The sequence below is a fragment of the Mobula birostris genome, chromosome 23 (assembly GCF_030028105.1).
Source record: "Mobula birostris isolate sMobBir1 chromosome 23, sMobBir1.hap1, whole genome shotgun sequence".
Classification (NCBI taxonomy): Eukaryota; Metazoa; Chordata; class Chondrichthyes; order Myliobatiformes; family Myliobatidae; genus Mobula; species Mobula birostris.
In genome coordinates, this window is record NC_092392.1 from 59,623,888 (window position 1) to 59,651,748 (window position 27,861).

The 27,861-nt window shown below is 42.2% G+C and overlaps 1 protein-coding gene and 1 long non-coding RNA gene across 2 annotated transcripts in view; one reads left to right on the forward strand and one right to left on the reverse strand.

Annotated features, from left to right (window-relative positions):
* The window catches only part of LOC140186838 (uncharacterized), a 62,356-nt gene that overhangs the window by 10,313 nt on the left and 24,182 nt on the right, over window positions 1–27,861 (forward strand). The window lies entirely within an intron of this gene.
* The window catches only part of fgd6 (FYVE, RhoGEF and PH domain containing 6), a 169,086-nt gene continuing 161,197 nt past the window's right edge, over window positions 19,973–27,861 (reverse strand). The window contains exons 20-21 of the mRNA XM_072241464.1: window positions 25,691–25,842; window positions 19,973–22,310 (exon numbers count right to left, since the gene is read on the reverse strand). Coding sequence (XP_072097565.1) covers window positions 22,274–22,310; window positions 25,691–25,842 — 189 coding nt within the window. The 3' untranslated portion in view covers window positions 19,973–22,273. The remainder of the gene's footprint in view (window positions 22,311–25,690; window positions 25,843–27,861) is intronic.

A 27,861-nucleotide genomic window follows, 5' to 3' on the forward strand; every position in this document is an offset into this window, starting at 1 on the left:
ATATTGCAATACATAAATTTTAAATGATAAATTACAATTTTGTGTGTGTGTGTGTGTGTGTCCACATCAGGGATGTGTAAAAAGAACTACTTTTTAACTAAGGTGGCTATCAAGATTTTAAAGGCAGAGCTTCATGGCACTTTCTCTTGAGTTGAGGAATGACCGATCAGCAAGAGCCAATGTGTGAAAAGGGCTACCTTTCAGGCAGGTTCACCATTCAAGATTTAAAAAGTAGAGCTTTGAGTCAGTTTTCTCTGAGTTGGACAATTTACATCTGAGGTGCATAAAAGGAGCTACTTTTTAATCGGCGGGGGGGCAATTGAGATTTTAAAGGCAGTGTTTCGTGGCAGTTTCTCTGAGTTGAAGGGCAACCAATTAGCAAGAGAAATTCATTAAAAAGAGCCAATAAGAATAATTCAAGTGCAAGTGGAGCAGCCATTCTTTTGGAGTGTGCCAGTCTTTAGAGTGGCTTTGGCTCATCAGGCTTGGGTGAGGTAGATTGTATTGTAAGTTACTCTCTGTTCATATTTGTTCATTCCTCATCTATTAGTGCATAGTGTAATGAGAATGCCTCCAGGGGGAGTGTTTTGTGCTGTGTGTGGGATGTAGGAATTCTGGAGACCTCCAGTCTCCCAAATGAACACATCTGCACCAGGTGCACCGAGCTGCAGCTCCTCAGAGAATGGATTAAGGAACTGGAGCTGCAGCTCGATAACCTTCGAGTCAGACGGGAGAATGGGGAGGTGATAAACGGGAGCTACAGGAAGTTTGCAGGAGACTGGACACCGGTTGACTGTCAGGAGAAGGAGGGGAAGTGCACAGCCAGTGCAGAGTATGCCTGTGGCTGTTCCCCTCAATAATCAGAATATAACTTTTGATACTATTGAGAGGGATGACCTACTGGAGGGAACCATGGTGACTGGATCTTTGGCACTGAGTCTGGTGCTATGGCTCAGGAGAGCAGAGAGATAAAGAGGACTGCAGTGTTGATCGGAGATTTCATGGTCAGAGGAACAGAGGTGAGGTTCTGTGAGCACAATTGTGTCCATGCTATACTCAAGGGCAAGGGTGAGCAGCCAGAAGTCTTGGTACATATTAGCCCAATGACGTAGGTAGACCACGTAAGGAGGTCCTGAAGAGAGATTTCAGGGAGCTAGGTAGAAAGCTGAGAAACAGGACCTGCAAAGTAGTCATCTCTGGATTGCTGCCTGTGCCATGTGCCAGTGAGGGTAAGAATAAGCAGATTTGGTAGGTGAACGTGTGCCTGAGGAACTGGTGTAGGGTGCAGGAGTCTGATTTATAGATCATTGGGATCTCTCCTGGGGAAGGTATGACTTGTACAAAAGGGGTGGGTTACACCTGAACCCAAGGGGGTCCAATATCCTTGCGGACATTGGCTAGAGTTGTTCAGGTGGGTTTAAGCTAATTTGTTAGGGGGTTGGGAATCAGCGTGATAGTACTGAAGATGAGCAACACACACAAAATGCTGGAGGAACTCAGCAGGCCAGGCAGCAAGTACAGTCGATGTTTCGGGCTGAGACCCTTCGGCAGGACTGGAGAAAAAAAAGATGAGAAGATTTAAAAGGTGGTGGGGGGGAGGGGAGCGAGAAACACAAGATGATGGGTGTAACCAGGAGGGGGTGGGATGAAGAAAAGAGCTGGGGAGTTGTTTGGTGAAAGAGATACAGGACTGGAGAAGACAGAGGCCATGTAAGAAAGAAAGAAAAAGGTGGAGGAGCACCAGAGGGAGGCGATGGGTAGGCAAGAAGATAATATGAGAGGGAAAAGGGGATGGGGAATGGTGAAGTGGGCGGCATTACCGGAAGTTCGAGAAATCGAGGTTCATGTCATCAGGTTGGAGGCTACCCAGACAGAATGTAAGATGATGTCCCTCTAACCTGATTGTGGCCTCATTGCAACAGTAGAAGAGGCCATGGATTGATATCAGAATGAGAATGGGAAGTGGAATTAAATGGGTGGCCACTGGGAGATCCCGTTTCTTCTGGCGGACAGAGCATAGGTACTCAGTGAAGCAGTTTCCCAATCTACGCACTGGGAGATCTTCTGGCGGACGGAGCATAGGTACTCAGTGAAGCAGTTTCCCAATCTGCGTCGGGTCCCGCTGATATACAGGAGGCCACATTGGAAGCACCGGACACAGTATATGACCCCAACAGACTCACAGGTGAAGTGTCGCCTCACCTGGAAGGGCTGTTTGGGGTCCTGAGTGGTAGTTAGGGAGGAGTTGTAGGGGCAGGTATGGCATTTGTTTCGCTTGCAAGGATAAGTGCCAGGAGGAAGATCAGTGCGGAGGGACGAATGGATAAAGGCGTCGCTTAGGGAGCGATCCCCGCAGAAAGTTGGGGAGGGCGGTGGAGGAAGATAAGAGTCATAGAGCGGTAGAGCATGGCCTAATAAGTCCACGCTGACCATAGTGTCCACCCAATTAGTCTTGATGTGTTATGTTCAGCCCATGTCCACTAAGCCCCACCCCTCCATGTACCCATCCAAATGCTACATAATTGATACTATTGAACCTGCCTCAACCACTTTCTTTGGCAACGTTTCATATAGTCACTACCCTGTGTGTGAAAAAGCTGCACTTCAGGTCTCTTAAATCTTTTTCCTCTCCAAGATGTGCTTGGTGGTGGGATCCCACTGGAGATGGTGGAAGTTCCAGAGAATTATGTGCTGGACGTGAAAGTTGGTGGGGTGGTAGGTGAGGACAAGAGGAACCTTATCCCTAGTAGGATAGCACGAGGATGGTGTAATAGCAGACGTGCGTGAAATGGAAGAGATGCTGTTGAGGGTAGCATTGATGGTGGAGGAAGGGAAGTCCCTTTCTCTGAAAAAGGAAGACGTCTCCTTCGTCCTGGAATGAAAAACATCATCCTGAGAGCAGATACGGCAGAGACAGAGGAATTGAAAGAAGGGGGTGGTGTTTTTACAAGTAACAGGGTGGGAAGAGGTATAGTCCAGGTAGTTGTGAGATTCCGTGGGTTTATAATAGACATCAGCAGATAAATTGTCTCCAGTAATAGAGACAGTAAGATCGAGAAACGGGAGGGAGGTGTCGGAAATGGACCAGGTAAATTTGAGGGCAGGGTGGAAGTTGGAGGCAAAGTTGATGAAGTCAACGATGTAATGTAGGAGAAGTGGGGTACGGACACCAGTATGAGCTTGGAACATAGGCTGTTCCATGTAGCCATCAAAAAAGGCAGGCATAACCAGCACCCATGTGAGTACCCATGGCTACACCTTTTGTTTGAAGGAACTGGGAGGAGCTAAAGGAGAAATTATTATGAGTGAGGACAAGCTTGACGGAGAGTGGTGGTGGAGGGGCACTGTTTGGATCAGGTGCCCAGAAAGAAATGGAGAGCTTTGAGGCCTTTATGGTGGGGGATGGAGGTGTATAGGTGCTGGACATCCATAGTGAAAATAAGATGATGGGGGCCAGGGAACTTGAAATCATTGAGAAGATCCAGAGCGTGTGAAGTGTCATGGATGTAGGTAGGAAGGGACTGAACTGGGGGGGATAAAACACAGTCAAGGTATGCAGATATGAGTTCAGTGCGGCAGGAACAAGCTGAAACTGTGGGTCTACCTGGACGTGGGTTTGTTGATCTTGGGTAGGAGGTGGAAACGGGAGGTGTGGGGTGCAGGAACTATGAGGTTAGTGGCAGTGGATGAGAGATCCCCAGAGCTAATAAGGTCAGTGATGGTATGGAAGAAAATGGCCTGGTATTCCTTGTGCAGGATTCCTGAAGAGTTAATTTGCAGGTTGAGTCTGGGGTGAGGAAGGTAAATGCGATGTTAGCATTCATTTCAAGAGCACTAGAAAATAAAAGCAAGGATGTAACGTTGACACTTTATAAAGCACTGTTGAGGCCTCACTTGGAGTATTCTAAGCAGTTTTGGGCCCCTTAGAAAGGATCTGCTGAAACTGGAGTAGGTTCAAAGGAGATTTACAAAAATGATTCCAGGTTTGAATGGCTTGTCATATGAAGAGTAATGTCTGGGACTGTATTCACTAAAATTCAGAACAATGAGGTGTGACTTCATTGAAACCTATAGAATAGTGAAAGGCCTTGATAGAGTGAATATGGAGAGGATGTTTCCTATGGTGGAAGTGTCTAAGATCAGAGGACACAGCCTCAAAATAGAGGTACATCCTTTTAGAATGGAGATGAAGAGAAATTTATTCAGCCAGAGAGTGGAGAGTCTGTGGAACTTGTTGTCACAAGCAGCTGTGGAGGCCAAATGTTTATGTATGATAGCTGCTTGATTGGTCAGGGCATGAAGGGATCTGGAAGGAAGGCAGGAGATTGGTGCTTAAAGGAAAAATGGATCAGCCATGATGAAATGGCGGAGAGGACTCAATGGGCCAAATGGACTAATTCTGCTCCTACATAGAAACATAAAAAACCTACAGCGCAGTACAGGCCCTTTGGTCCACAAAGCTGTGCCGAACATGTCCTTACCTTAGAAATTACTTAGAGTTAGCCATAGCCTATTTTTCTAAGCTCCATGTACCTATCCAGGAGTCTCTTTGAAGACGCTATCGTGTCCGCCTCCACGACCGTCACTGGCAGCCCATTCCACGCGCTCACCACTCTCTGCATAAAAAACTTACCCTGACATTTCCTCTGTACCTACTTCCAAGCACCTTAAAACTGTGCTCTCTCGTGCGAGCCATTTCAGCTCTGGGAAAAAGCCTCTGACTATCCACACGATCAATGCTTCTCATCATTTTATACACCTCTATCAAGGTCAGCTCTCATCTTCTGTCGCTCCAAGGAGAAAAGGCCGAGTTCACTCAACCTATTCTCATAAGGCATGCTCCCCAATCCAGACAGCATCCTTATAATTCTCCTCTGCATCCTTTCTACAGTTTGCACATCCTTCCTGTAGTGAGGTGACCAGAACTGAGCACAGTACTCCAAGTAGGGTCTGACTAGGGTCCTATATAGCTGCAACATTACCTCTCAGCTCCTAAACTCAATCCAACGGTTCATGAAGGCCAATGCACCGTATGCTTTCTTAACCACAGAGTCAACCTGCGCAGCAGCTTTGAGTATCCTATGGACTTAGACCCCAAGATCCCTCTGATCCTTCACACTGCCAAGAATCTTACCATTAATACTATATTCTGCCATCATATTTGACCTACCAAGATGAACCATTTCACACTTATCTGGGTTGAACTCCATCTGCCATTTCTCAGCCCAGTTTTGCATCCTATCAATGTCCCGCTGTAACCTCTGACAGCCCTCCACACTATCCACAACACCCCCAACCTTGGTGTTATCAGTAAATTTACCAACCATCCCTCCACTGCCTCATCCAGGTCATTTATAAAAATCATGAAGAGTAAGGGTCCCAGATCAGATCCCTGAAGCACACCACTGGTCACCGACCTCCATGCAGAATATGACCCATCTACAACCTTCTGTGGGCAAGCCAGTTCTGGACCCACAAAGCAATGTCCCCTTGGATCCCATGCCTCCTTACTTTCTCAATAAGCCTTGCATGGGGTACCTTATCAAATGCCTTGCTGAAATCCATATACACTACATCAGTGGTCCCCAACCTCCAGACTGCGGACCGATACCGGGCTGCGAAGCATGCAGGGGTGCAGTGGTAGCCGGAACACACCCAGCACATCTTTAAGAAAAAAGCCGAAATAAACAAGCTAATTGGCACTTAATTAATTAGCTTGTTTATTTCGGCTTTTTTCTTAAAGATATGCTGGGTGCGTTCCGACTACCACTGCACTCCTGCATGCTTTGCGGCACGGTAATGGCCCACGGCCTGGAGATTGGGGACCACTGCACTACATTTACTGCTCTACCTTCATCGATGTGTTTAGTCACATACTCAAAAAATTCAATTAGGCTTATAAGGCACGACCTGCCTTTGACAAAGCCATTCTGACTATTCCTAATCATATTATGCCTCTCCAAATGTTCATAAATCCTGCCTCTCAGGATCTTCTCCATCAGCTTAGCAATCACTGAAGTAAGACTCACTGGTCTATAATTTCCTGGGCTATCTCTACTCCCTTTCTTAAATAACGGTACAACATCTGCAACCCTCCAATCCTCCAGAACCTCTCCCATCCCCATTGATGATGCAAACATTATCGCCAGAGGCTCAGCAATCTCCTCCCTCGGCTCGTACAATAGCCTGGGGTACATCTCATCCGGTCCCGGTGACCTATCCAACTTGATGCTTTCCAAAAGCTCCAGCACACCCTCTTTCTTAATATCTGCATGCTCAAGCTTTTCAGTCCACTGTAAGTCATCCCTACAATCGCCTTTTCCTTAGTGAATACTGAAGCAAAGTATTCATTAAGTACCTCTGCTATCTCCTCCAATTCCATACACACTTTTCCACTGTCACATTTGATTGGTCCTATTCTCTCACGTTTTATCCTCTTGTTCTTCACATATTTTTAGAATGCCTTGGGGTTTTCTTTAACCCTGTCCACCAAGGCCTTCTTATTACCCCGTCTGGCTCTCCTAATTTCATTCTTAAGCTCCTTCCTGCTAGCCTTATAATCTTCTAGATCGCTATCATTACCTAGTTTTTTGAACCTTTCATAAGCTTTTCTTCTTGACTAGATTTACAACAACCTTTGTACACCATGGTTCCTGTATCCTACCATCCTTTCCCTGTCTCATTGCTCCTATATCATATGGTCTTATAATTAAATTTAAAAAGTAGTGCAAAAAGAGGGCAAAAGATAGTGAGGTAGTGTGCATGGGTTTGTTGTCCACTCATAAATGTAAAGGTGGAGGGTTTTCCTGAAGCGTTGAGTGTGTGTCTTCTGGCTCCTGTGCCTCTGCCTTAAATGTAGCAATGAGAAAATCAATGGATGTTGCCTTTTAGAGGCATCATCTTTTGAAGATGTCCTAGATTCTGGGAAGGCTAGTGCCCATGGTCGGACTGGGTGAATTTACAAATTTCTCCAGCTTTTCCCAGTCTTGTGGCCAGGTTCCTTCCAATCCTTTTTCCAGGTGTTCTGGTCACTATTTAACCTTCATAATATAATTGCTGACCGTGAGATAAAAACAGAGAATACTGGAAACACTCAGCAGGGTTTTTAGCCTCTGTAGAAATAAAAAAAACGGTTAACATCTCAGGCCTGGGCTCCGTCATCAGAACTCAATATGAGTTCTTGGTAAGTTACATTCCAACTGCACAGGTAATGTTGGCTGTAAAGTTCCTGTATGGACTGAAGGCTGTGTTTAATGCATCGTTGTTTTTCATTGTAGATCCAATCTGTTGATTAATTTTGGCCTAAGAAAGCCTACCATAATACTACATGGAAAAGAATATTGAGTTATTTGATAAAATAACTAAAATAATCAATCAATTAGGCAGTAGATTTGATGTGTGCAACATAATAGCATGTGCTACTCTATATAAAATGTGCATATTTCATTTCCGCCATCTCTGTTCTCTTTTACTACCATGCATTTATTCCATTCAAGTATGTAAAACCACTTCCTGTGACACTAACTAAAACCAGGACCGGAACACTGTGGCGTTCAGCAGTTGTTCATTGGATAAGGAAGGTTGTGTGTTCTCAAATTGTTATTGCTTAGTTTGAAGCTTAACTTCAGGCTTATTCTCCAGAATATGACAAGATCATCACTTAATTGTGCCAACTCTAATTAGGCTAAGAACAAAGTCATAGGGAGAGAATTACAAATCTGATAGTACCAGACAAAGTCAGTAACTGTTATGAGTACCCAGGATGCCTGGGATTATAAATTGCATGCAAAAGCAAGGAAATTATAATGAAACATTAGGTCCATATTGGAGATTTGTGCTCAATTCTGCATACTCTACTGGAAAAAGGACATCATATGGAATAAAGAAACAGCAGCAGGAGGAGACAGTTTGGCCCCTTCAAGCCAGCTTCAGCCATCAGACTGTGGCTGCTCTTTTATTTCAACACCATTTCCAGCACCAGCACTATATCCCTCAATCCTCTGAATAGTCAGTCTCTGTCTTGAGCATAATCAAAATCGGAATCAGGTTTATTATCACTGGCATGTGTCATGGAACTTGTTAACTTAGTTTGATGCAGTACATGATAATATAGAAAGACAAAAAAGTAAATTACAGTAAGTATATGTATGTATATTGAATAGATTAAAAATAGTGCAAAAACAGAAATGCTATATTTTAAAAAGTGAGATAGTGTTCATGGGTTCAGTGTCCATTTAGGAATCATATGACAGAAGGGAAGAAGCTGTTCCTGAATCGCTGAGAGTGGATCTTCAGGTTGCTGTACCTCCTTCCTGACAGTGTGACCTGGGTGATGGGGGTCCTTAATAATGGACATCGCCTTCCTGAGACACTACTCCTTGATGATGTCTTGGGTACCACAGAGGCTAGTACTCAAGATGGAGCTGACTAATTTTATGACTTTCTGTAGCTTTTTTTGGTCCTGTGCAGAAGTGCTCCCCACCCTGCATATTAGACAGTGATGCAGCCTGTCAGACGGTACATCTCCACGGTACATCTATAGACATTTTCGAGTGTATTAGTTGACAAACTAAATCACTTCAAACTCCTAATGAAATATAGCCACTGTATTGCAGTCATTGAGTGCAAGGTTGTTGCTGTGACAGCACTCCACTCGTTGGTATATCTCATTCCTGTACGCCCTCTCGTCTCCATCTGAGATTCTACTAACAATGGTTGTATCATCAGCAAATTTATAGATGGTGTTTGAGCTATACTTAGCCACACAGTCATGGATATAGAGGGAGAAGAGTAGTGGGCTAAGCACACACTCCTGAGGTGTGCCAGTGTTGATTGTTAGCCAGGAGGAGATATTATCACCAGTCCGCACAGATTGTGGTCTTCCAGTTAGGAAGTTGAGGATCCAATTACATATGGAGGTACAGAGGCCCAGGTTCTCTAACTTATCAATCAGGATTGTGGGAATAATGGTGTTGAATGCTGTGAATTAGTCAATGAACAGCATCCTGACGTAGGTGTTTGTATTGTCCAGGTGATCTAGGGCTGTGTAAAGAGCCATTGAGATTGCATCTGCTGTAGACCTGTCAGTCACTCTAACCCTCTTTGACGGGAAATTCCAAAGATTCCAAGCTATTCTGGTGAAGAAACTTTTTTTCCAGAATGTTTCTGAGTTGCCTTATTTGAGCCTGTGATCCACATTCGAAGATAAAGATTAGCTTTATTTGTCACATGTACATCAAAACATACTGTGAAATTTGTCGTTTATATCAAAGCAAATCAGCGAAGATTATGTTGGCAGCCCACAATTTTCATCACACTTCCGCGCCAACATAGCAGTAAATGTGCTAACTCTCTAACTGTAAATGTATATTTTTTGGAATGTAGGAGGAAACCTACACAGTCGTGGAGAGAACATACAGGCTCCTTACAAGCGGCAGTGGGAATTGAACCCTGATCTTACAGCTGGTATTGAAATAGCTTTATGCTAACTGCTATGCTACCAAAGTTTCAAAGAATGTATAAATTATACAACCTTGAGATTTGTTTGCTCACAGTAGCCACAAAGCAAGAAACCCAAAATAACCTGATTAAAAATAAATAAAAGACCAACACTCGTTGTCTAAGAGAAAGAGGAAAAACACAAATCATGCAAACAATTGAAGGAAGCAACAACATTCCAAGCCAAGTTGAATCCTCAGATCTAAACCCTGGAGTAGGCCGAAAAGCCTTGGTATCAGTTCATTCTAATAGCGGGCATGGAACACAGCAGCCAGGGCAGTCTTCATAGCCTCTGTGCCATGGAGAGTGGAGTGACCATTGCAGAGAGCAAGCGAAATTGGCTCTCGCCTCCAATCCCAACACCGTCTTTCCAGTTATCATGCCGCCCAGCATCCTAGTTGAGGAAACATTTCTTGATCTACTCTGTCAGGCCCCACTGGACTTTTTTTTTCATGTTTCTATGAAGCCACTTCTGATTTTTCTAAACTCCAGAGCTCATGCCAGCTTATTCGATCTCCTCTCACAAGGCAACCCCCTTCATCCTAGGAATCAGTCTGGTAAATCAAAAACAGCAAATACTGTACTGGAAGTGCTCAGCAAATGAGGCTGCATCAGTTAGTAGAGATATAGAGTCAAAGATTCAAGTCAATAAATTTATTTGGAGATGCAGCATGGTAATAGGCTTCTGGCCCACGGAAGCAAAACTGTCTACACCCATGTGATCAGTTAACTTACTAACAGGACATCTCAGGAAACTAGAGCACCTTGAGGAAACCCACATGTTCATGGGGAGAATGTACAAACTCCTTACAGATAGCAGCGGAATTGAATCTGTGTCGCTGGCACTGTAATAGTGTTATGCTAACCACTATATTACTGAGCTACCCTTTCTTAACGATGAAAGATAAAGGGTGAATGACTTCAAACATTTACTCTTTTTCTCTTCCCACAGAGGCTGACTGACGTCCTGAGTGTTCCACCATTTTCTGGTTCTATTTCAGGATTCTCAATATCTGCAGTTTTTTGCTCTAATTAATGTGGTGAACTTTGTTGCTCCATGTCAATGACAAATGTATCCTTGCACAAGTAGAGAGAGCAGACCTGTAGAATATTTTCAAAAATACACTCTCATCAAGATACTGTATAATTGAAGCAAGAAGTCCTTGCTCCTATATTTAAGTCCTTTAACAGAAAGACTAGCAAACCAGCTGCCTTCCTAACTGTTTGTTGAATCTTCAGTGATTCATATCAGATGCTCAGATCCTTCTGAACAACACTTCTATCACTTAAAAAGCTACTCCACGCTTTTGCCATGTATTCATCAATCAAGTTCACTCCTGTTCACTGAGCCAGCATTTGTCTGCTTAAGACCTCTTACCAATTTCCCATCTTGCTATCACAGTGAACTTGGATATCTCAACAAATCTTAGCAGATCATAATCTGTTGATCAGGATTTTCCTTTCATCAACCCACAATGACTCTGTGATTAGTCTCTGTGCCCTGTTACCTCTTCCTTCACAAATTCTTTTATTACTTTATTCTTTGGAATTTTATAGAAATTTTAGTTACATTTTGGTTTTAAATATTCTGAAAATAATTTTTTTTTTTAAAAAAGTGATGTAAATCCACTTGAACAGATTTCTACGTTCTTGGACTGTGTGGCATTTAAAAATAGCTGGAAGGTTTTTGACAGCATCAAGTCAGTGCTTTCCAAGGTATGTGCGGCAGGGCCTTGGGATAAAACAAGAGCTCCAACTGCTGGTTGGAGCTGGTTCTGCCTCTTGTGTGTGGAAGGTCAGGTCATATGGCTTTTGCATTTGGAAATAAAATGAATGTTGGTAGGTAGATACCAAGGGTAACAAGTGTGGGCAACGGTGTGATCAATGAAAAGGAAACAAATATATTTAAATATGAAACCATTTACAGCAATATGGATAAGAGGAAGGGTGTAGACAGCCCTCTCAAAAACCCTGCACAGGCACAGGATAAACAACACATTTAGGAAGAATTGATTCAATTCAGATTCAGATTAAGACTTATTTAGCACATGTACATAGAAACATACAGGGAAATGCATCATTTACATTAATAACCATCACACCCAAGGATGTGCTGGGGGCAGCCCACAAGTGTTGACACACATTCCTGCACCAACATAGCATGCCTATAATGTCCAGCAGAATAACACAAGCAACACCAAAACAACAACAGCAAAGCAAACCCCTTCAACACACATCCATGGACAGGTCTCCCATCCCTGGATACGTCACCTTTGGGTTCAGATTCACAGATGTCAAGTCTCCAACTTCGGACTTCGCCCCAGGACTTGCCAGTTACGGATTCGACTTCCATACTCACATGGATCTCCAAACCCTGTGACTCATTCGGGCCTGTACCTTCGGTCTTTGGAATTTCTGGAATACGTGCCAATTACATATAAAGAGGCAGTTTGTAACTATAAAGAACTGACTTAATGCAGTAAAAATAAAATGATCCCCCAAATATTAGCTTGTCTGTTGAACATTTTTGTTCATTTTCCATTCTATTATGTTCTCACAAAAAATTGGTATTGGTTTATAATTGTCATGTTTACTCAGATACAGTGAAAAGCTTGTCATGCTTACTGTTCATACAGAGCAAATCACTATACAGTGCACTGAGCTAGAACATGGTAAAACAGTAACAATAAAAATAAACTGCAAAAACTACAGAGAGAGAGCAGTGCAGGTAACCAGTACAGAGCAAGGTCATCATGAGGTAGATTATGAGGTCAAGAGTCCAATTTATCATACAAGACGTCTATTCAAGAGTTTGATATCAGTGGGATAGAAGTTGTCCTTGAGCCTGGTGGTATGTGCTTTCAGACTTTTATATCTTTTGTCTAATTCTTGACTTCCTGACCAATAAAGCATAATCTGTAAGGATAGGCAGCAACATCTTCACTTCAGCAATATCAACTGTGGAGATGGACAATCCACAGCAGAGAGTGTGTTGGAGAGCTACCTTTTAATCTGGACAGCAATCAAGACTTTAAAGGCAGAGTTTCATGGCAATTTATGAAAAAGAGCTTTGCCCAGCGACTGATTGGTGTTTGGGATTCATTAGCAAGATAAATTAAAGGAAAGCAGTGGCAAGCAGAGCGGCCATCGTCTGAGTGGACAGAGTCAGAGTAGTCATCTTGAGCCTTTAGCTCTTCCAGACTACAATGAAAAGAGGTTTCAGTCAAAGTAGAATAAAATACTCTTCCTTCTCCAGCCTTGTATCCCTTTTTCCAATCAACTTCCCAGCTCTTGGCTTCATCCCTCCCCCTCCTGTCTTCTCCTATCATTTCGGGTCTCCCCCCCCACCAACTTTCAAATCTCTTACTATCTCTTTTTTCCGTTAGTCCTGACAAAGGGTCTCAAACCATAACGATGACTGTATTTCTTCCTATAGATACTGCCTGGCCTGCTGTGTTCCACCAGCATGTTGTGTGTGTTGCTTGAATTTCCAGATTTTCAAATAAAAACTCTGGGTTAAGTTTTTCCCCCTTCCCTTCTTTATATCTGCGCAGTTAGGACAGTAGAGACAGGATTGTAGAATGCTCCTCTTGAAAGATGTGGGAAGGCAGGGAGACATCCAGTGTTCCTGACGACTACAACTGGGAGAAGTGCATCCAGGTGCACCCTCTAACAAATTGTGTTAAAGAGTTGGATCTGGAACTGGATGAACTCCAGATCATTCAGGTGGCTGAAGGGGTGAAAGACGGGATGTATACAGAGGGAGGGGGATGACCTAACAAAGGAAAGTCACAGTGATTGGGTCTCTATCACTGAGTGCTCCTGTGACTCAGAAGGGAAGGGGAGAGAAGAGGCATGCTGTGTTGTTAGGGGATTCATTATTTAGGGGAACAGTCAGGAGGTTCTGTGGGCGAGAACATGATTCCTGGATAGTATGTTGCCTCCCGGATGCCAGGGTCCGAGATATCTCAGATCGAGTCTTCAGCATTCTTTAGTGGGAGAGTGAACAGCCAGAAGTTGTCTATGTAGGTACCAATGACATGGGTAGGACAAGAGACGGGGTTCTGTGTAGGGAGTTAGGTGCCTAAGTTGAAGGGCAGGACCACCAAGGTTGTGATCTCAGGACTGCTACCTGTGTCATGTGCTAGTGAGGCCAGAACTAGGAAGTTTATACAGTTTAATATGTGGCTAAAGAGTTGGTCCAGGAGGAAGGGCATAGATTTTTGAATCATTGGTCTCTCTTCCAGGGAAGGTGGGACCTGTACAGAAGATATGATTTGCACCTGAACTGGAGGGGGACTAATCCTAGTGGGAAGACTTGTTAATGCTGCACAGTGGGGTTCAGTCTAGAGTTGCGGAGCCTATCTGGTTCCCGTCCAGAGTGTCAGAACAGTTAACGGAGAGGTTGTGAAGGCAGATGTTGGTAAGGCCTCAGACAAAGTCAGGAATCAAAAGGTTGAGCATGGTGGGGCTAGTATCCTGAGCTGCATATATATCAATGCAAGAGCGTAGACCAGTACTTGGAGCTATGATGTTGTGGCCATTACAGAGACTTGGATGGCTCAGGGGCAGGAATGGTTACTTCAAGTGCCAGGCTTTAGAAGTTTCAGAAAGAGGTGGGGGTGTGGCACTGTTGATCAGAGATAGTGTCACAGCTGCAGAAAAGGAGGAAGACATGGATGGATTGACTACAGAGTCTCTGTGGGTGGAAATTAGGAACAGGAAAGGGTGAATAACTCCACTGGATATGTTTTATAGACCACCCAGTAGTAACAGGGACATCGAGGAACAGATAGGGGGACAGATTCTGGAAAGGTGTTATAATAACAGGGTTGTTGTGGTAGGAGATTTTAATTTCCCAAATATTGATTGGCATCTCTAGAGTGAGGGGTTTAGATGGGGTGGAATTTGTTAAGTTTGTTCAGGAAGGTTTCTTGTAGATAAGCCTACAAGAGGAGAGACTGTACTTGATCTGGTATTGGGAAATGAACCTGGTCAGGTGTCGGATCTCTCAGTGGGAGAGCATTTTGGAGATAGTGATCACAATTCTATCTCCTTTACCATAGCATTGGAGAGGGATAGGAACAGACAAGTTAGGAAAGCGTTTAATTGGAGTAAGGGGAAATATGAGTCTATCAGGCAGGAGCTTGGAAACATAAATTAGAAACAGGTGTTCTCAGGGAAACATACAGAAGAAATGTGGCAAATGTTCAGGGGTTATTTGCGTGGAGTTCTGCATGGGTACGTTCCAATGAGACGGAAAGGATGGTAGGGTACAGGAACTGGTGTACAAAGGCTGTTGTAAATCTAGTCAAGAAGAAAAGAAGAGCTTACAAAAGGTTCAAAGAACTAAGTAATGATAGAGGTCTAGAAGATTATAAGGCTAGTAGGAAGCTTAAGAATGAAATTAGGAGAGCCAGAAAGGGCCATGAGAGGGCATTGGTGGACAGGATTAAGGAAAACCCCAAGGCATTCTACGAGTATGTGAAGAGCAAGGCGATAAGACGTGAAAGAATAGGACCAATCAAGTGTGACAGTGGAAAAGTGTGTATGGAACCGGAGGAGATAGCGGAGGTACTCAATGAATACTTTGCTTCAGTATTCACTACGGAAAAGGATCTTGGCGATTGTAGGAATGAATTACAGCGGACTGAGGAGCTTGAGCATGTAGATATTAAGGAAGAGAATCTGCCAGAGCTTTTAGAAAGCATCAAGTTGGATAAGTCACTGGGACCATTCAGCCCAAGTCTGCTCCACTATTCAATCATGGAATTTTCATTGAAGTGTGGCAAGGAGAAAACAGGGCTGCTGGGTGACCCATTGAACAAAGCTTTTGGTTTTTAATCAATGGCTGTGGAGATCTAAAGCACATACATGTGAAGCTGATCTTGCTCAATGGGCACTTGATTGGCTTTTAGTAGTCATACGACATATTTACACAACTTCTTAAAACAAACTTGTTTTCATTCCAACTTCTGTTGCCATTAAGTAAGTTTTGGAATCTGGTACATCTCAACTAAGATTTATTTGAGGCAAGTATTTCTCTTACATATTTCACTTTTGTGCTATAATCATCTGAATTTTCAAATGGCTTTATTCAGTGGTTTAATAGGCAAGAGAGTCTAGGTGACTTACTCCTGTTCTTTCTTCTGTAAACTCAGTATACAAGTTTAAAGAATATAGCCTGTAAACTATTATACCAATGCTTTGGGGGTAGAATAAAAAGAGAGAGGGATAATGTGTGGCACATTAGATTATCAAATTATGGAACTTCACAGCAACAATTTGTTAATTTTTTGTCAGTTGAGTGACCCAAAAAATGAACATCAAATTCATATTGGGTGGAGAAAGTGCATTGTTTTAATGATTAAGGTTTAACTGTACATGAGTGTTATGTTGGTTCATAGTTTGCTGAGTCTGCCATTGTGATGAAAGCTAAAAGTTAGTTAAGCAATGCAAAGCCAAATCATTTTAAGAAAATTTGAATCTGAAATTAGGTTTCCTGATACATTTCTAGCATTCATTTCTTTAAAATGTTAACAAAATTATTAGTATTAATTTGAGACATTCCCTCAGATCCAGCCTCCTGTTTACTCCACTATCTGTAAATCTTTTGTTTAAACCGGTTTACTCTGCAGTTTAGACAGCACCAGGAGAATAAGCAGCAGATCAAATAAACTGCTTATTATAAAATTTTGAAAGATAATTCAGCCTCATAGTTCTCGCTCCCCACACCTCCCTTTTCTACCTCCTACTTAAAAATCACAAACCTGGTTGTCCAGGTAGACCCATTGTTTCAGCTTGTTCCTGCCCACTGCGTACCTGCGTACCTCGACTCTGTTTTATTCCCCCTGATTCGGTTCCTACCCACCTACATCTGTGACACCTCACATGCTCTAGATCTTTTCGAGGATTTCAGGTTCCTGGCCCCCATCATCTTATTTTTACTCTGGATGTCCAGTCCTTATACACCTCCATCCCCCTCCAGAAAGACCTCAAAGCTCTCTGTTTCTTTCTGGACACCAGGCCCAACCAGTTCCCCTCCACCACCACTCTCCTCCGCCTAATGGAACTTGTCCTCACTCTTAATAATTTCTCCTTTGGCCCCGCCCACTTCCTTCAAACAAAAAAGGGTAGCCATGGGCATTCGCATGGGTCCCAGCTATGCCTGCCTGTTTGTTGGCTTGTGGAGCAGTCTATATTCTAAGCCTACACTGGTGACCGTCCCGCACTTTTCCTGTGCTACATTGACAACTGCATTGGTGTTGCTTCCTGCACCCGTGCTGAACTTGTCGATTTCATCTATTTTGCCTCCAACTTCCACCCAGCCCTCAAATTCACCTGGTCGATTTCCAGCACTTCACTTCCTTTTCTTGATCTCACTGTGTCTATCTCCGGAGACAGCTTATCCACCGATTTTATTATAAACCAACGGACTCTCACAGCTACTGGGACTATACTTCGTCCCACCCTGTCTCTTGTAAAAACACCATCCCCTTCTCTCAATTCCTCCGCCTCCGCTGCATCTACTCTCAGGATGAGGCTTTTTAATTCTAGAATGAAGGAGATGTCCTCCTTTTTCAAAGAAAGGGGCTTCCCTTTCTCCACCATCAACGCTGCCCTCAACTGCATCTCTTCCATTTCACGCATGTCTGCTCATACCCCATCCTCCTGCCAGCCTACCAGGGATAGGGTTCCTCTTGTCCTCACCACCTCCCCACCAACCTCCGCATCCAGCTCAGTATTTTCGGAAACTTCTGCCACTTCCAACTGGATCCCACCGCCAAACACATCTTTCCCTCCCCCACTGCCCCTCCCAACTTTCTACTTTCTGCAGGGATCACTCCCTATGCAACTCCCTTGTCCATTCGTCCTTCCCCACTGACCTCTGGCCTGGCACTTATCCTTGCAAGTGGAACAAGTGCTACACCTGCTCGTAAACCTCCTCCCTAACAGGGCCCCAAACAGTCCTTCCAGGTGAGGCGACATTTCACCTGTGAGTCTATTGGGGTCATATACTGTGTCTGGTGTGGCCTCTGTATATCAGTGACACCTGACGTAGATTGGGAGTCTGTTTCACCAAGTATTTACGCTCCATCTGCTAGAACAAGCAGGATCTCCCAGTGGCCACACTTTAATTCCACTTCCCAGTCCCACTCCAGTACATCCATTCATGGCTTCCTCCACTGTCGGGATAAGGCCACACTCAGGTTGGAAGAAAACACCTTGTATTTCGATTGGGTAGCTTCCAACCTGAAGGCATGAACATTGATCGCTCAAACTTCCAGTAATGCCTCCACACACCCCACTTCCCCACCACCCATTTCTCATCCCCTTGTCCCTTTCTCATGCTGTCATGTTATCTCCTTACCCGCAAATCACCTCCCTCTGGTGCTCCCCCCACCCCTTCTTCTTTCTTCCATGGCCTTCTGCCTCTTTCACCAATCAACTTCCTAACTCTTTACTTCTGCCCTCCCCCTCCAGGTTTCACCTATCACCTGGCGCTTCTCTCCCCCTCCCCCACCTTTCAAATCTCCTCAGCTTTTTTTCTCCAGTCCTGCCAAAGGGTCTTGGTCCAAAACATCGACTGTACTTTTTTCCATAGATGCTGCCTAACCTGCTGAGTTCCTCCAGCATTTTGTGTGTTGCTCAGATTTCCAGCATCTGCAGATTTTCTCTTGTTTGTGGAAAGATAATTGTGCTTTTTTGGGTGTTGGGGGGGGGGAATCTCCATTTACCTCTGTATTCATGACAATATTAGCTACTAGTGTACAAGTTGCTAATTTGGTATTATGACTGATGTAGCTGGTAACATGTCAAAACTGGCAAGCATGAAAATTGAAAGAAGTTTAGGTGCATTTTAATAGACCCAGCACAACGGGAGGAAGACCAAAGAGCTGACAACTGCTGAAGCTTTAAAAAGGGTTTTGAACAAAGAGAGCTACTGTTGTACAAAAAAGTTTGTGCTGTGGTAAATTAGAAAGGAGTCTCAAGAAACCGCAGATGCTGGAATCTGGAGCAAAATACAAACTGCTGGAGGAACTCAGAGAGTCAAGCTGTATCTGCAGAGGAAAATGGACAGTTGACTGACAATTTCTCTCTATAGTTGCTGCCCAACCCACTGAGTTCTTCCAGCAGTTTGTATTTTGGAGCAAATTAGAAAATCTACTTAAATAAGTCATGAGATTCTTTTTTTTATTATTATACAAGTCATAATGAGCCATCAGAGATAGCTGATACAATTGCAGAACACCAGAAAGAGCAGAGGGTAAATGAACCCTAAATATTTTTCCAAACAAGTATAGGGAGCCAGGATATGAGCATGAGAAAATGGGGGCATTTTCAATCACCCTGAAGACATTCTGAACCTTCCCTTCAGGTCTCTACATCCCAGGCTTAGTCACCAGCAATGACTATCACTTCATGTTATCATGAAATCAGTAAGTGTACCAAATGGATGAAGAGATATGGACCTTGTAACTGTATACAATACTTAGCCAGTCCTTTGGAGAGTCAAAGGTAACAGTGCTTCAAATCCAGTTTGGTAGATTCCAAAGTGAGAGAACCCTATGTGGGATCCATTCATTGGGGCTGTGGGGGGGGGGGGGTCAGGTCAGGGAGTAAACAAGAGGTTTAAGGTTTTTCAGAAAGAGAATCTTCCTCAGTTTAAGATGGTGAGGAATGATGGCAGAGTGAGGTGCTCTCACTTCCACAGGATGTATCTATGCCCTTTGGCCAGCAACTCACACAGGAGCCCTTCAATCCATACACAAAGCTAAAGATTTTATGGCAGTGGCCCTCAGTCACCTGATCAGATTTTATGGGGTGGCAAGTGTTGATTGATAGTTAGGAATGCCCTGATGAATTTGATTTTGATTGGAATTGGAATTGGTTTATTGTCACGTCCCAAGAACAGTGAAAACTTGTTTGACATAAGGTTTGTATCAGATCATTAGACAGTGCATGGAGGTAGAACAAGGTAAAACAATAGTGATACAGAACAAAGTATAAAAGCTACAGAGAAAGTGCACTGCAGATAAACAATAAGGGATAAGATCAGAGGTGTGAGGGTGAAATAGGGAACTGTTGAATAATCTGGTAAGTGGGGTAGAAGCTGTCCTTGAGCTCGGTAATTATGTGCTTTCAGGCTTTTGTATCTTCTGCTTGATGGGAGAGGGGAGAAGGGAAGAAGTCGAGGGTGGGTGGGCTCTTTTATTGATTATGCTAGGTGCTTTAATGAGGCAGGGTGAAGTAGAGGCTGCCATGGGTTGAGGTTTTTCTTTTAGATACAGCATTGGCACTGGTCCTAGGTGCCCGCTGTGGGTTTTCTGAAGCTCTCTGTATGGGGTGATCACTGTGTTTCACGAACAGCTCAATGTCAGGCTTGGTCTTTAAGCACATTATCCAGTTCCCAAGTGGAAAATTGCCACAACAGCAGCATGAATCCAGTCTTAACAAATACTACCCCATTTGAGGTTGCAGTGCGGTGTAAGAGAGGAACCAACAACCTGCATTTACGTAACACCTTTATTATAGAAAAAATGTCCAAGGCACATCACAGAAGTATGATCAGAAACCAAATGTAGAAAAGAGATTACATCTAAATTCTGATTTTATTGGACATAGGCTCAAACTAGTACAAGACTGATATTTTTCTTCACACAGTGATCAAAGCATGAAATGGACTTTTAGGCAATGTAATTAAGGCAAATGTCCCACAGTTTTATTTCTTGAATTGTAGTGTGCTAAATTCCTTCCTTAACTACTGATCTCAAAGTTGCAAGCATATGCGACATTTGATTCACAAAAGATCCCATTAACTACAAATGAGTTGAACAGTCAATTTTTTTCTGAAAATGTGTGTTTCAGGGAACACATCTTCAAATGACCACTTCCTCAAGGAGCTTCAGTTTAATTCCTCAACCAAAAGATGGGATTTCCCTAATAAAAGTGTTCCTTTTGCCATGCAGTTATTTGTCAGCCTAAATTCTGTGCTCAGTTTTTCAAGAGTTGATACAACCTGTGCCTCAGGAGCAATAGTGCTACTAAACCAGCAAACTGGGAGAAACCTGTAAGTCCAGAATGAAGCAACATTAAACCTTATTATTTGGCAGTACTGCTGGTCTGTCATCAGGAAGTACAGTTTTAGCTTTGTTAAAAATAAATGAAAAATTATCAATTCTTTCATCCAAGAGGTTCTTGGTTCTACCATCCCCTACTTAAATCAATGTTGCTTTATATTCATCTTTCTGGCACATTTATAAAAACATTAGTGTTGAAAAAATTAATAGGAATATCTTACATAAGTTGGCACTTTGAATTCTACATGTTGTTCGCTCCATGAAGAATCATAGACTCTCATTACAATAGTTAAATAAATACATAAATCTAACTCATGCCTGCATGTATAAATCCTTGCCAGACTATTTTACCTTAAATATCTTACAACACATATTAAATAAGGCAAAATAGAATAAAGTTAAAATATACAGGAAAATTGGGTGACATTTAACAAGCTTTTTGATGGACTTAAAATGCACATTTTAATAAGCTTTGTAAATCACATGAATTAACACGTATTGATCTCAGTGCTACACAATCATGTATTTGTCCAAGGTTATCCCACTTCTCACTTATAATAACATTACAGAAACAAAACTCATCTTAGAAGTGTTCCCTTTTCCAGCAGTTAAAAGCCTCCAAATTAGTTCAGATGGCAAGAATCATATTTTTGTCCAGTTTCTTCTCTTCACTTTGAATCACCCTGGTTATGACGCCACTGACACTGGCAATTTATCAATAAACCACCAAATTCTCGTCTGTTTTTTTGCTGTACACATCGTCTGTTTCCAAATGTAGGCGCCATAATTAAGTACAATGTCTTTATTTAGCATCCATGCACGTATACTTTTGAGTTGAGTTGAACGTGTAGTGATCAGAACAGGAGTCTGAGCAGATCTTAGACATAAAAACTTGGGGGTCAACCCAGATGAAATCAACTATATTTCACGAACATGATCGTTTAATCTACAGTGTCCAGTACCAGACCATGTACTGATCTTTCTCATGAAACCATCAGGGATAGTAAATGACGATTCCATCTATATATAACAATAACAAATCTTTGATCCTTGCATTTTAAGGTTACTGACACACCTTGGAATTGCAGCTCAGTAATAGGCCATAGCTTAAGTCACAAAAAACAATTGGAGATTTACCTACAAAATTATGTAGCCAGACCATTGAAACATGTGCTGGCCAGTGGTATAGTGTCATCAGCACCATTCAAAACTAATGGTCCCAGGTTCGAACCCGGCTGGCCCCTTGCATGCTTTCCCTGTGTGCTGGGTTGAGCACTAAGCTAGCAACTTGGTCTCATAAAAAAAAAAAATAGACAAATGCTAAGGAAATGGCAAAAAAAAATGCTGCCTGATGTGCCACAAGGTGCTAAAAGGAATAACAACCATTGAAACATGGACTAGTTTGTTTTGGAGAAGCTGAGTAGGAAATTGCAATGGCCAAATTTTCTTCTTGTGCCAGTTTTCAGAGAACACCAGAGTGAAGAGTGAGGGTTTTTGGGGTGAAGCAGAATCTCTGTAGTTCATTCTGCAAACTGAGATGAATCTTTATCAACAGGTGCGTGTTTGAGTATCCCCTTAAAATCTTTTGAAGATTCTTTGAAGTATCAACGACACACTTCAACACCTGAGCTTAGTGTAGTTTTCACAAAATCATTTCTTGAAGTCCTTTCACTAAGTGGGTGTCTATTTTGTTGTTATAGCACAGTAGCTTCCTGGAAAACCTCTACCCATCTGTTGAAAAATGTAAACAATTGTACGTTACTATAATTCTTGTGCCTCACAGATCCCATTTACAAAGCAATGAACCATAGTTTTGAATTACACATGTTTTAAAAAAAAGGTGATTCTCCACTGCCTTGTACCTGGGTAATAGTAAAACCTAGCGACATGCACGTTACAAAAAGCATCTCTGACTGTGTAACCTAACTCTGTTATTTGGAGAACTGGAATAGTCTATTCATTGCCTCTGTTTTCTTTCCTATTATTTACTGCACATTATTAAAAACCTGTTGAAATATAATAGTTTACCCCAAATGTGGAAGCTGTGAGTGTGGGTGCAGAGGAAGTTGGTATATGTGCGAATTGAAAATGGGAATATATTCTCCCGATGTTTACAGACAGATATTTCAGATTCTGCTAGATAAAGTGAAGATATTTACAGAAATTGGGAGAGAAACCAGCACACATTCTGATTGTGATTTCACTGGTGAAACTAATTTTAGAACTAAATTTTGACTGAGATGTAAAGAGATCTAAGGATGCATCAATATTCAGTAAGCAGAGGAATGAAAATATGAGCTGGAACTATTATTTTGAAGTCCTTGCAACACAATGACTGTGAGGCAACGAATATTAGTTTATATTATATGAAGTATTCAGAATTAGTCTGTGAACAAACATATAAGGGGAAAGTGGCCCAGCATTATGGGAGCTTCGTCAGCTTTGGCATTGCACATAACTAGACAGCAGTGGCAGAAAAGCAACTTTCTGCAGGCCTACAGGAAAAAAACCTAAACTAGATGGATGACAGACGGGTGGCAATTCAATCTTAGATTTCACTTCTTAAAATATATTTGGTTATGTGAAGTTGTCACTCCTAACAAGGCTGGCACTTACAGTCCATTCCTTATTACCCTTGAACAGAGGAGAGAATTAAGAATCAATCACACTGGTATACCTAGGTATCAGCTACGCAGATTTCCTTTTCTGAAAAATACTCGGGGACCAATAGGGTTTTGCCAGCATCCAGTAGTTTCATAGTTACTGTTCCCAACTCTAGGTTCTGATTACAGATTACCCATGAAGGCAGATCTGATGAACCAAACGTTCATTTATTAGATTGCTCATCATATTTAAAATTTTATCATTCAAACTAATCCACTAGCCTGCTGTATAGCACCAATTAACTATCAAATTGCACAGAGACAAGTTTTCAGTTTACAATATTCCAAGACTTTTAACGTTTGTACTTCCTGTCAACATTTCTGTCACAAATTCCTAGTTCCACATTTGGAATTTAGAGAAATTTCTTAATTCGGGGTTGTGAATCTCTGGAACTCTCTATCAAGTACCAAAAACTTCAGTCAGACTTTGATAGATTTTGAGCTCTAAAGGAGTCAGAAAATGAGCAAGAAAATGATGGTATAGTGGCATCTGCACTGGACTTCGAGGTGAGTGAGTGGTCCTGGGTTTGAATTGGGCAGCTCCTTGCACATTTTTCATTCTTGCTGGGTTGAGTGTCGAGCTAGCAACTCGGCCTTGTAAAAAACACAAATGCTACAGAATCAGCAAGGTTGCCACTCAATACACCACAGGTGCGGAGAGGAGCAACAAGGAAGAAAATGTTGAAACCCAGAATGAGACCTGATTTTAATGAACAGCTGAGCAGGTTCAAAAGACCTCACGACCTGTGTCTTCCATGACATTGCCCAAAAAAGGAACAGAAATAAGGAAGAGATAGAAGAAACTGAAGATGCTGGAATCTGGAGCAACAAACCTGCTAGAGGAAGTCAGTGGGCTGAGACAAGTATGAGGCTGGTGGAAAGAATCATTAAAGTTTCAAGACAAGATAAGGTGTAGAGGTGAGAAATTATGTGTGGCCATGATAATCATGTTCAGAAGGGATTGGGTACCTTGATACAATTTCGGCATTATTTTAGATTTACATATATCATACTTATTTTTATACAGGAGTTGATAATCTCCCATGGAATTGAAAATTAAGTAATGAAGAAGTAGCCACTTTAAAGTTTTCAGTTGTCCATTGGCAGGGCCTTTGTTTTGTACTGCTTATAGTTTATCATTGCTTTGTGCAAAGGCCAAAGCAACAAAGCTGACTGGATGTTGGAGGCTGCAGGCCATAAACTAAAGTGAGCATCCCAGGAGAGAGAATGCAGGGTGTGGGCTGGGTCAGGTGTGATCTTGTCTATTATTTCTTCTCCCCATGGACCCATACTTTTGTTACTCTCTTCATTTCACATATTTGTACAAATGACTATTTTATATTTCTTAGGATTTTCATCTCCTTTTTTGACTAGCCTTGGGATGTTTCAAGCCCCAATTCTCAGGCTTACTACTCTTCTTTGTAGCCTTTTCATTCAGTCTAATATGTTCAACCTTGAATTATTGATGAATTAGTTTTCTTGTACATATTAAACATATATTTTTAAAATATTTAAAGACACCAAATCTTTTAAACAATTTCCCAGTTTATCATCAAATCATACCCAATCATTTGGCTTGAAGACTTTTATTTCAACTTCGGTCAGTCACTGTTGAACACTGCGCACGATTATGTCATTATGGTCACTCTTGCTTAGGATTATTACTAAACCTCTCTTATGGCACATTAGCTAAAGTAACCTGTTCTTTGATGCATTGACCTTTCTGACCTTTCATCAGAAACTTCACTTTCATGTGGAACTGATACAAAGATAGTATATGGACAACATGATCAATATGGGCTCCATAACAACAAAACCTGTTTTCAAAACTTTTAAAGACTCAAGAAAGCTAACTGCTCCACGTAAAATTTCCACTTCAGATAGATTTAAAGCAATAGTGACCACAAATATTGCTCGACTCACTGCAAGTAGTCTGCGTAGGATCATGAAATCATACAGCACAGAAATGGGCTCTTTTGGCTCACCTATCCATGCTGTGATGTCCACCTACACTAATTCCTATTGCTGCATGGGGCCCGTATCCCTCTATGCCTTTCCTAGCAAATGCCTCCAGGATGTTACAATTGTATCTGCATCTACTAACTCCACAGGCAGCTCACTCCAGACCCTCTGTGTGAAAAACGTGCCCTCATATCACCTTTAAATTTCTCCCTTCTCACTTTAACCCATTATTCTCTAGTACTCGACTGCCCAATCCTGGGAAAAAATTCTAATTATCTATCCACTTCATAATTTAATGAACCTTTATAAAGTCATCCCTTAGTCTCCAATCTTCCAAAGAAAATAGCCCCAGCCTATTTAATGTCTCCTTACATCCACAGCACTCTATTCCAGGCATATCCCAGTGAATCTCTGCATTTCCATTACATTCTTCAATACTCTGAGCAGTCTAGTTTGGATTTACAGCATCCACTGTGTTGTACTCACCTTCGAGCTGTGTGAGGATCATCTGCTTTAAACACATAAAACAGCGTTCTTTTATGAAGCAACTGAAAAATCACTTTGAGGTCTGAAAGATCATCTTCCACTTCTGAAACTGTGAATCCAAGTAACGGTTGACTCTCCAAAGCTGCAACATCCTTTGATTTTGAAAAAGTACATCAGAAGTAAAGCTTTATTCAATATATTAAATAGAGATATTAATATAATATTTGCTGTAACCAAAGTTTTTGCTATTGTGGACCACAGAGCAACAGGGTATTATAAATCCACCAAACATAAATTCACATTTTATTTTTATTCCTAAAGCACCTGACACAAGAACATTTGATTTAATATTATACACAAAAGGTACAGCCTTTATCTATGCTAGTAAAGCTAGCTTGCAACATTTAGCACTGCACAGTCAGATAGTCAACTTGCATTAAATTTCATGTATACGCACACACACAAGACAATAAGACATGGGAGCAAAATTAGGCCATTTGGCCCATCGAGTCATGCTCCACCATTCAATCATAGCTGATCTTTTTTTTCACCCTCCTCACCCCCACTCTCCGGCCTTCTCCCTGTAACCTTTGATGCTGTGTCCAATCAAAAACCTATCAAGCTCTACCTTTAATACACCCAATGACGTGGCCTCCACAGCTGCCTGTGGCAATAATTTCCAAAAATTCACCACCCTCTGGCTAAAGAAATTTCTCTGCATCTGTCTTAAAATGGATGCCCCTCTACCCTGAGGCTGTGCCCTCTTGTCCTAGACTCCCCCACCATGGGAAACATCCTTTCCACATCTACCCTGTCTGTTCAACATTCAAAAGGTTTCAATGAGAACGCTCCTCATCCTTCTAAATTCCAGCGAGTATAATAACCCTTTCATTCCTGGAATCATCCTTGTGAACCTCCTCTGAGCCCTCTCCAATGCCTGCACATCTTTTCTTAGATGAGGAGCCCAAAACTGTTCACAATACTCAAGGTGAGGCCTCACCAGTGGCGTATAATGCTCAGCATCACACTCCTGCTCTTCTTCGGGAGAAGGCTCAGGAGCTTGAAGACTCGTACGGCCAGATTTGGGAACAGCTTCTTTCCAACTGTGATAAGGCTACTGAACGGATCCTGACCCGGATCTGGGCTGTACCCTCCAAATATCCGGACCTGCCTCTCGTTTTTTTTTTTGCACTACCTTACTTTCCATTTTTCTATTTTCTATTTATGATTTATAATTTAAATTTTTATATTTACTAATTTTTAATATTTGTAATCCAGGGAGCGGGAAGCACAGACTCAAATATCGCTGTGATGATTGTACATTCTAGTATCAATTGTTTGGCGACAATAAAGTATTTTAGACCTCTTAAAATGAATGCCAACATTGCATTCGCCTTCCTCATCACCGACTCTACCTGCAAGTTAACCTTTAGGGGGTTCTGCACAAGGATTCCCAAGTCCTTTGCTTCTCAGTTTTTAGGATTTTCCCCCATTTAGAAAATAGTATGTGCATTTATTTCTTCTACTAAAGTGCATAATCATGCATTTTCCAACAATGTATTTCATTTACCACTTTCTTGCCCATTCTCCCGATTTGTCCAAGTCCTGCAGCCCCCTGCTTCCTCAAAACTACCTGCCCCTCCACCAGTCTTTGTATCATCTGCAAACATGGCAACAAAGCCATTTATTCCATCTTCTAAATCATTAATATATAGCATAAAAAGAAGCAGTCCCAACACTGACCCCTGTGAAACACCACTAATCACTGGCAGCCAATCAGAAGAGGATCCTTTTATTCCTACTCACTGCCTCCTACCAATCAGCCAATGCTCGAATCATGTCAGTAAACTTCCTGTAATACCATGGGCTCTTAACTTGACAAGGAGCCTCATGTGTGTCACCTTGTCAAAGGCTTTCTGAAAATCCAAATACGAGGGGTGATTGATAAGTTCATGGCCGAAGGTAGAAGGAGTCAATTTTAGAAAACCTAGCACATTTATTTTTCAACATAACATTTACACACTTAGTCCAGTGGTCATGGAGCATACGGATCTTGGACCTCCAAAAAGTGCCCACAGCAGGGGTGATTGATAAGTTTGTGGCCTAAGGTAGAAGGAGGTGAGTTAACAACAGGAATTCTGCAGATGCTGGAAATTCAAGCAACACACATC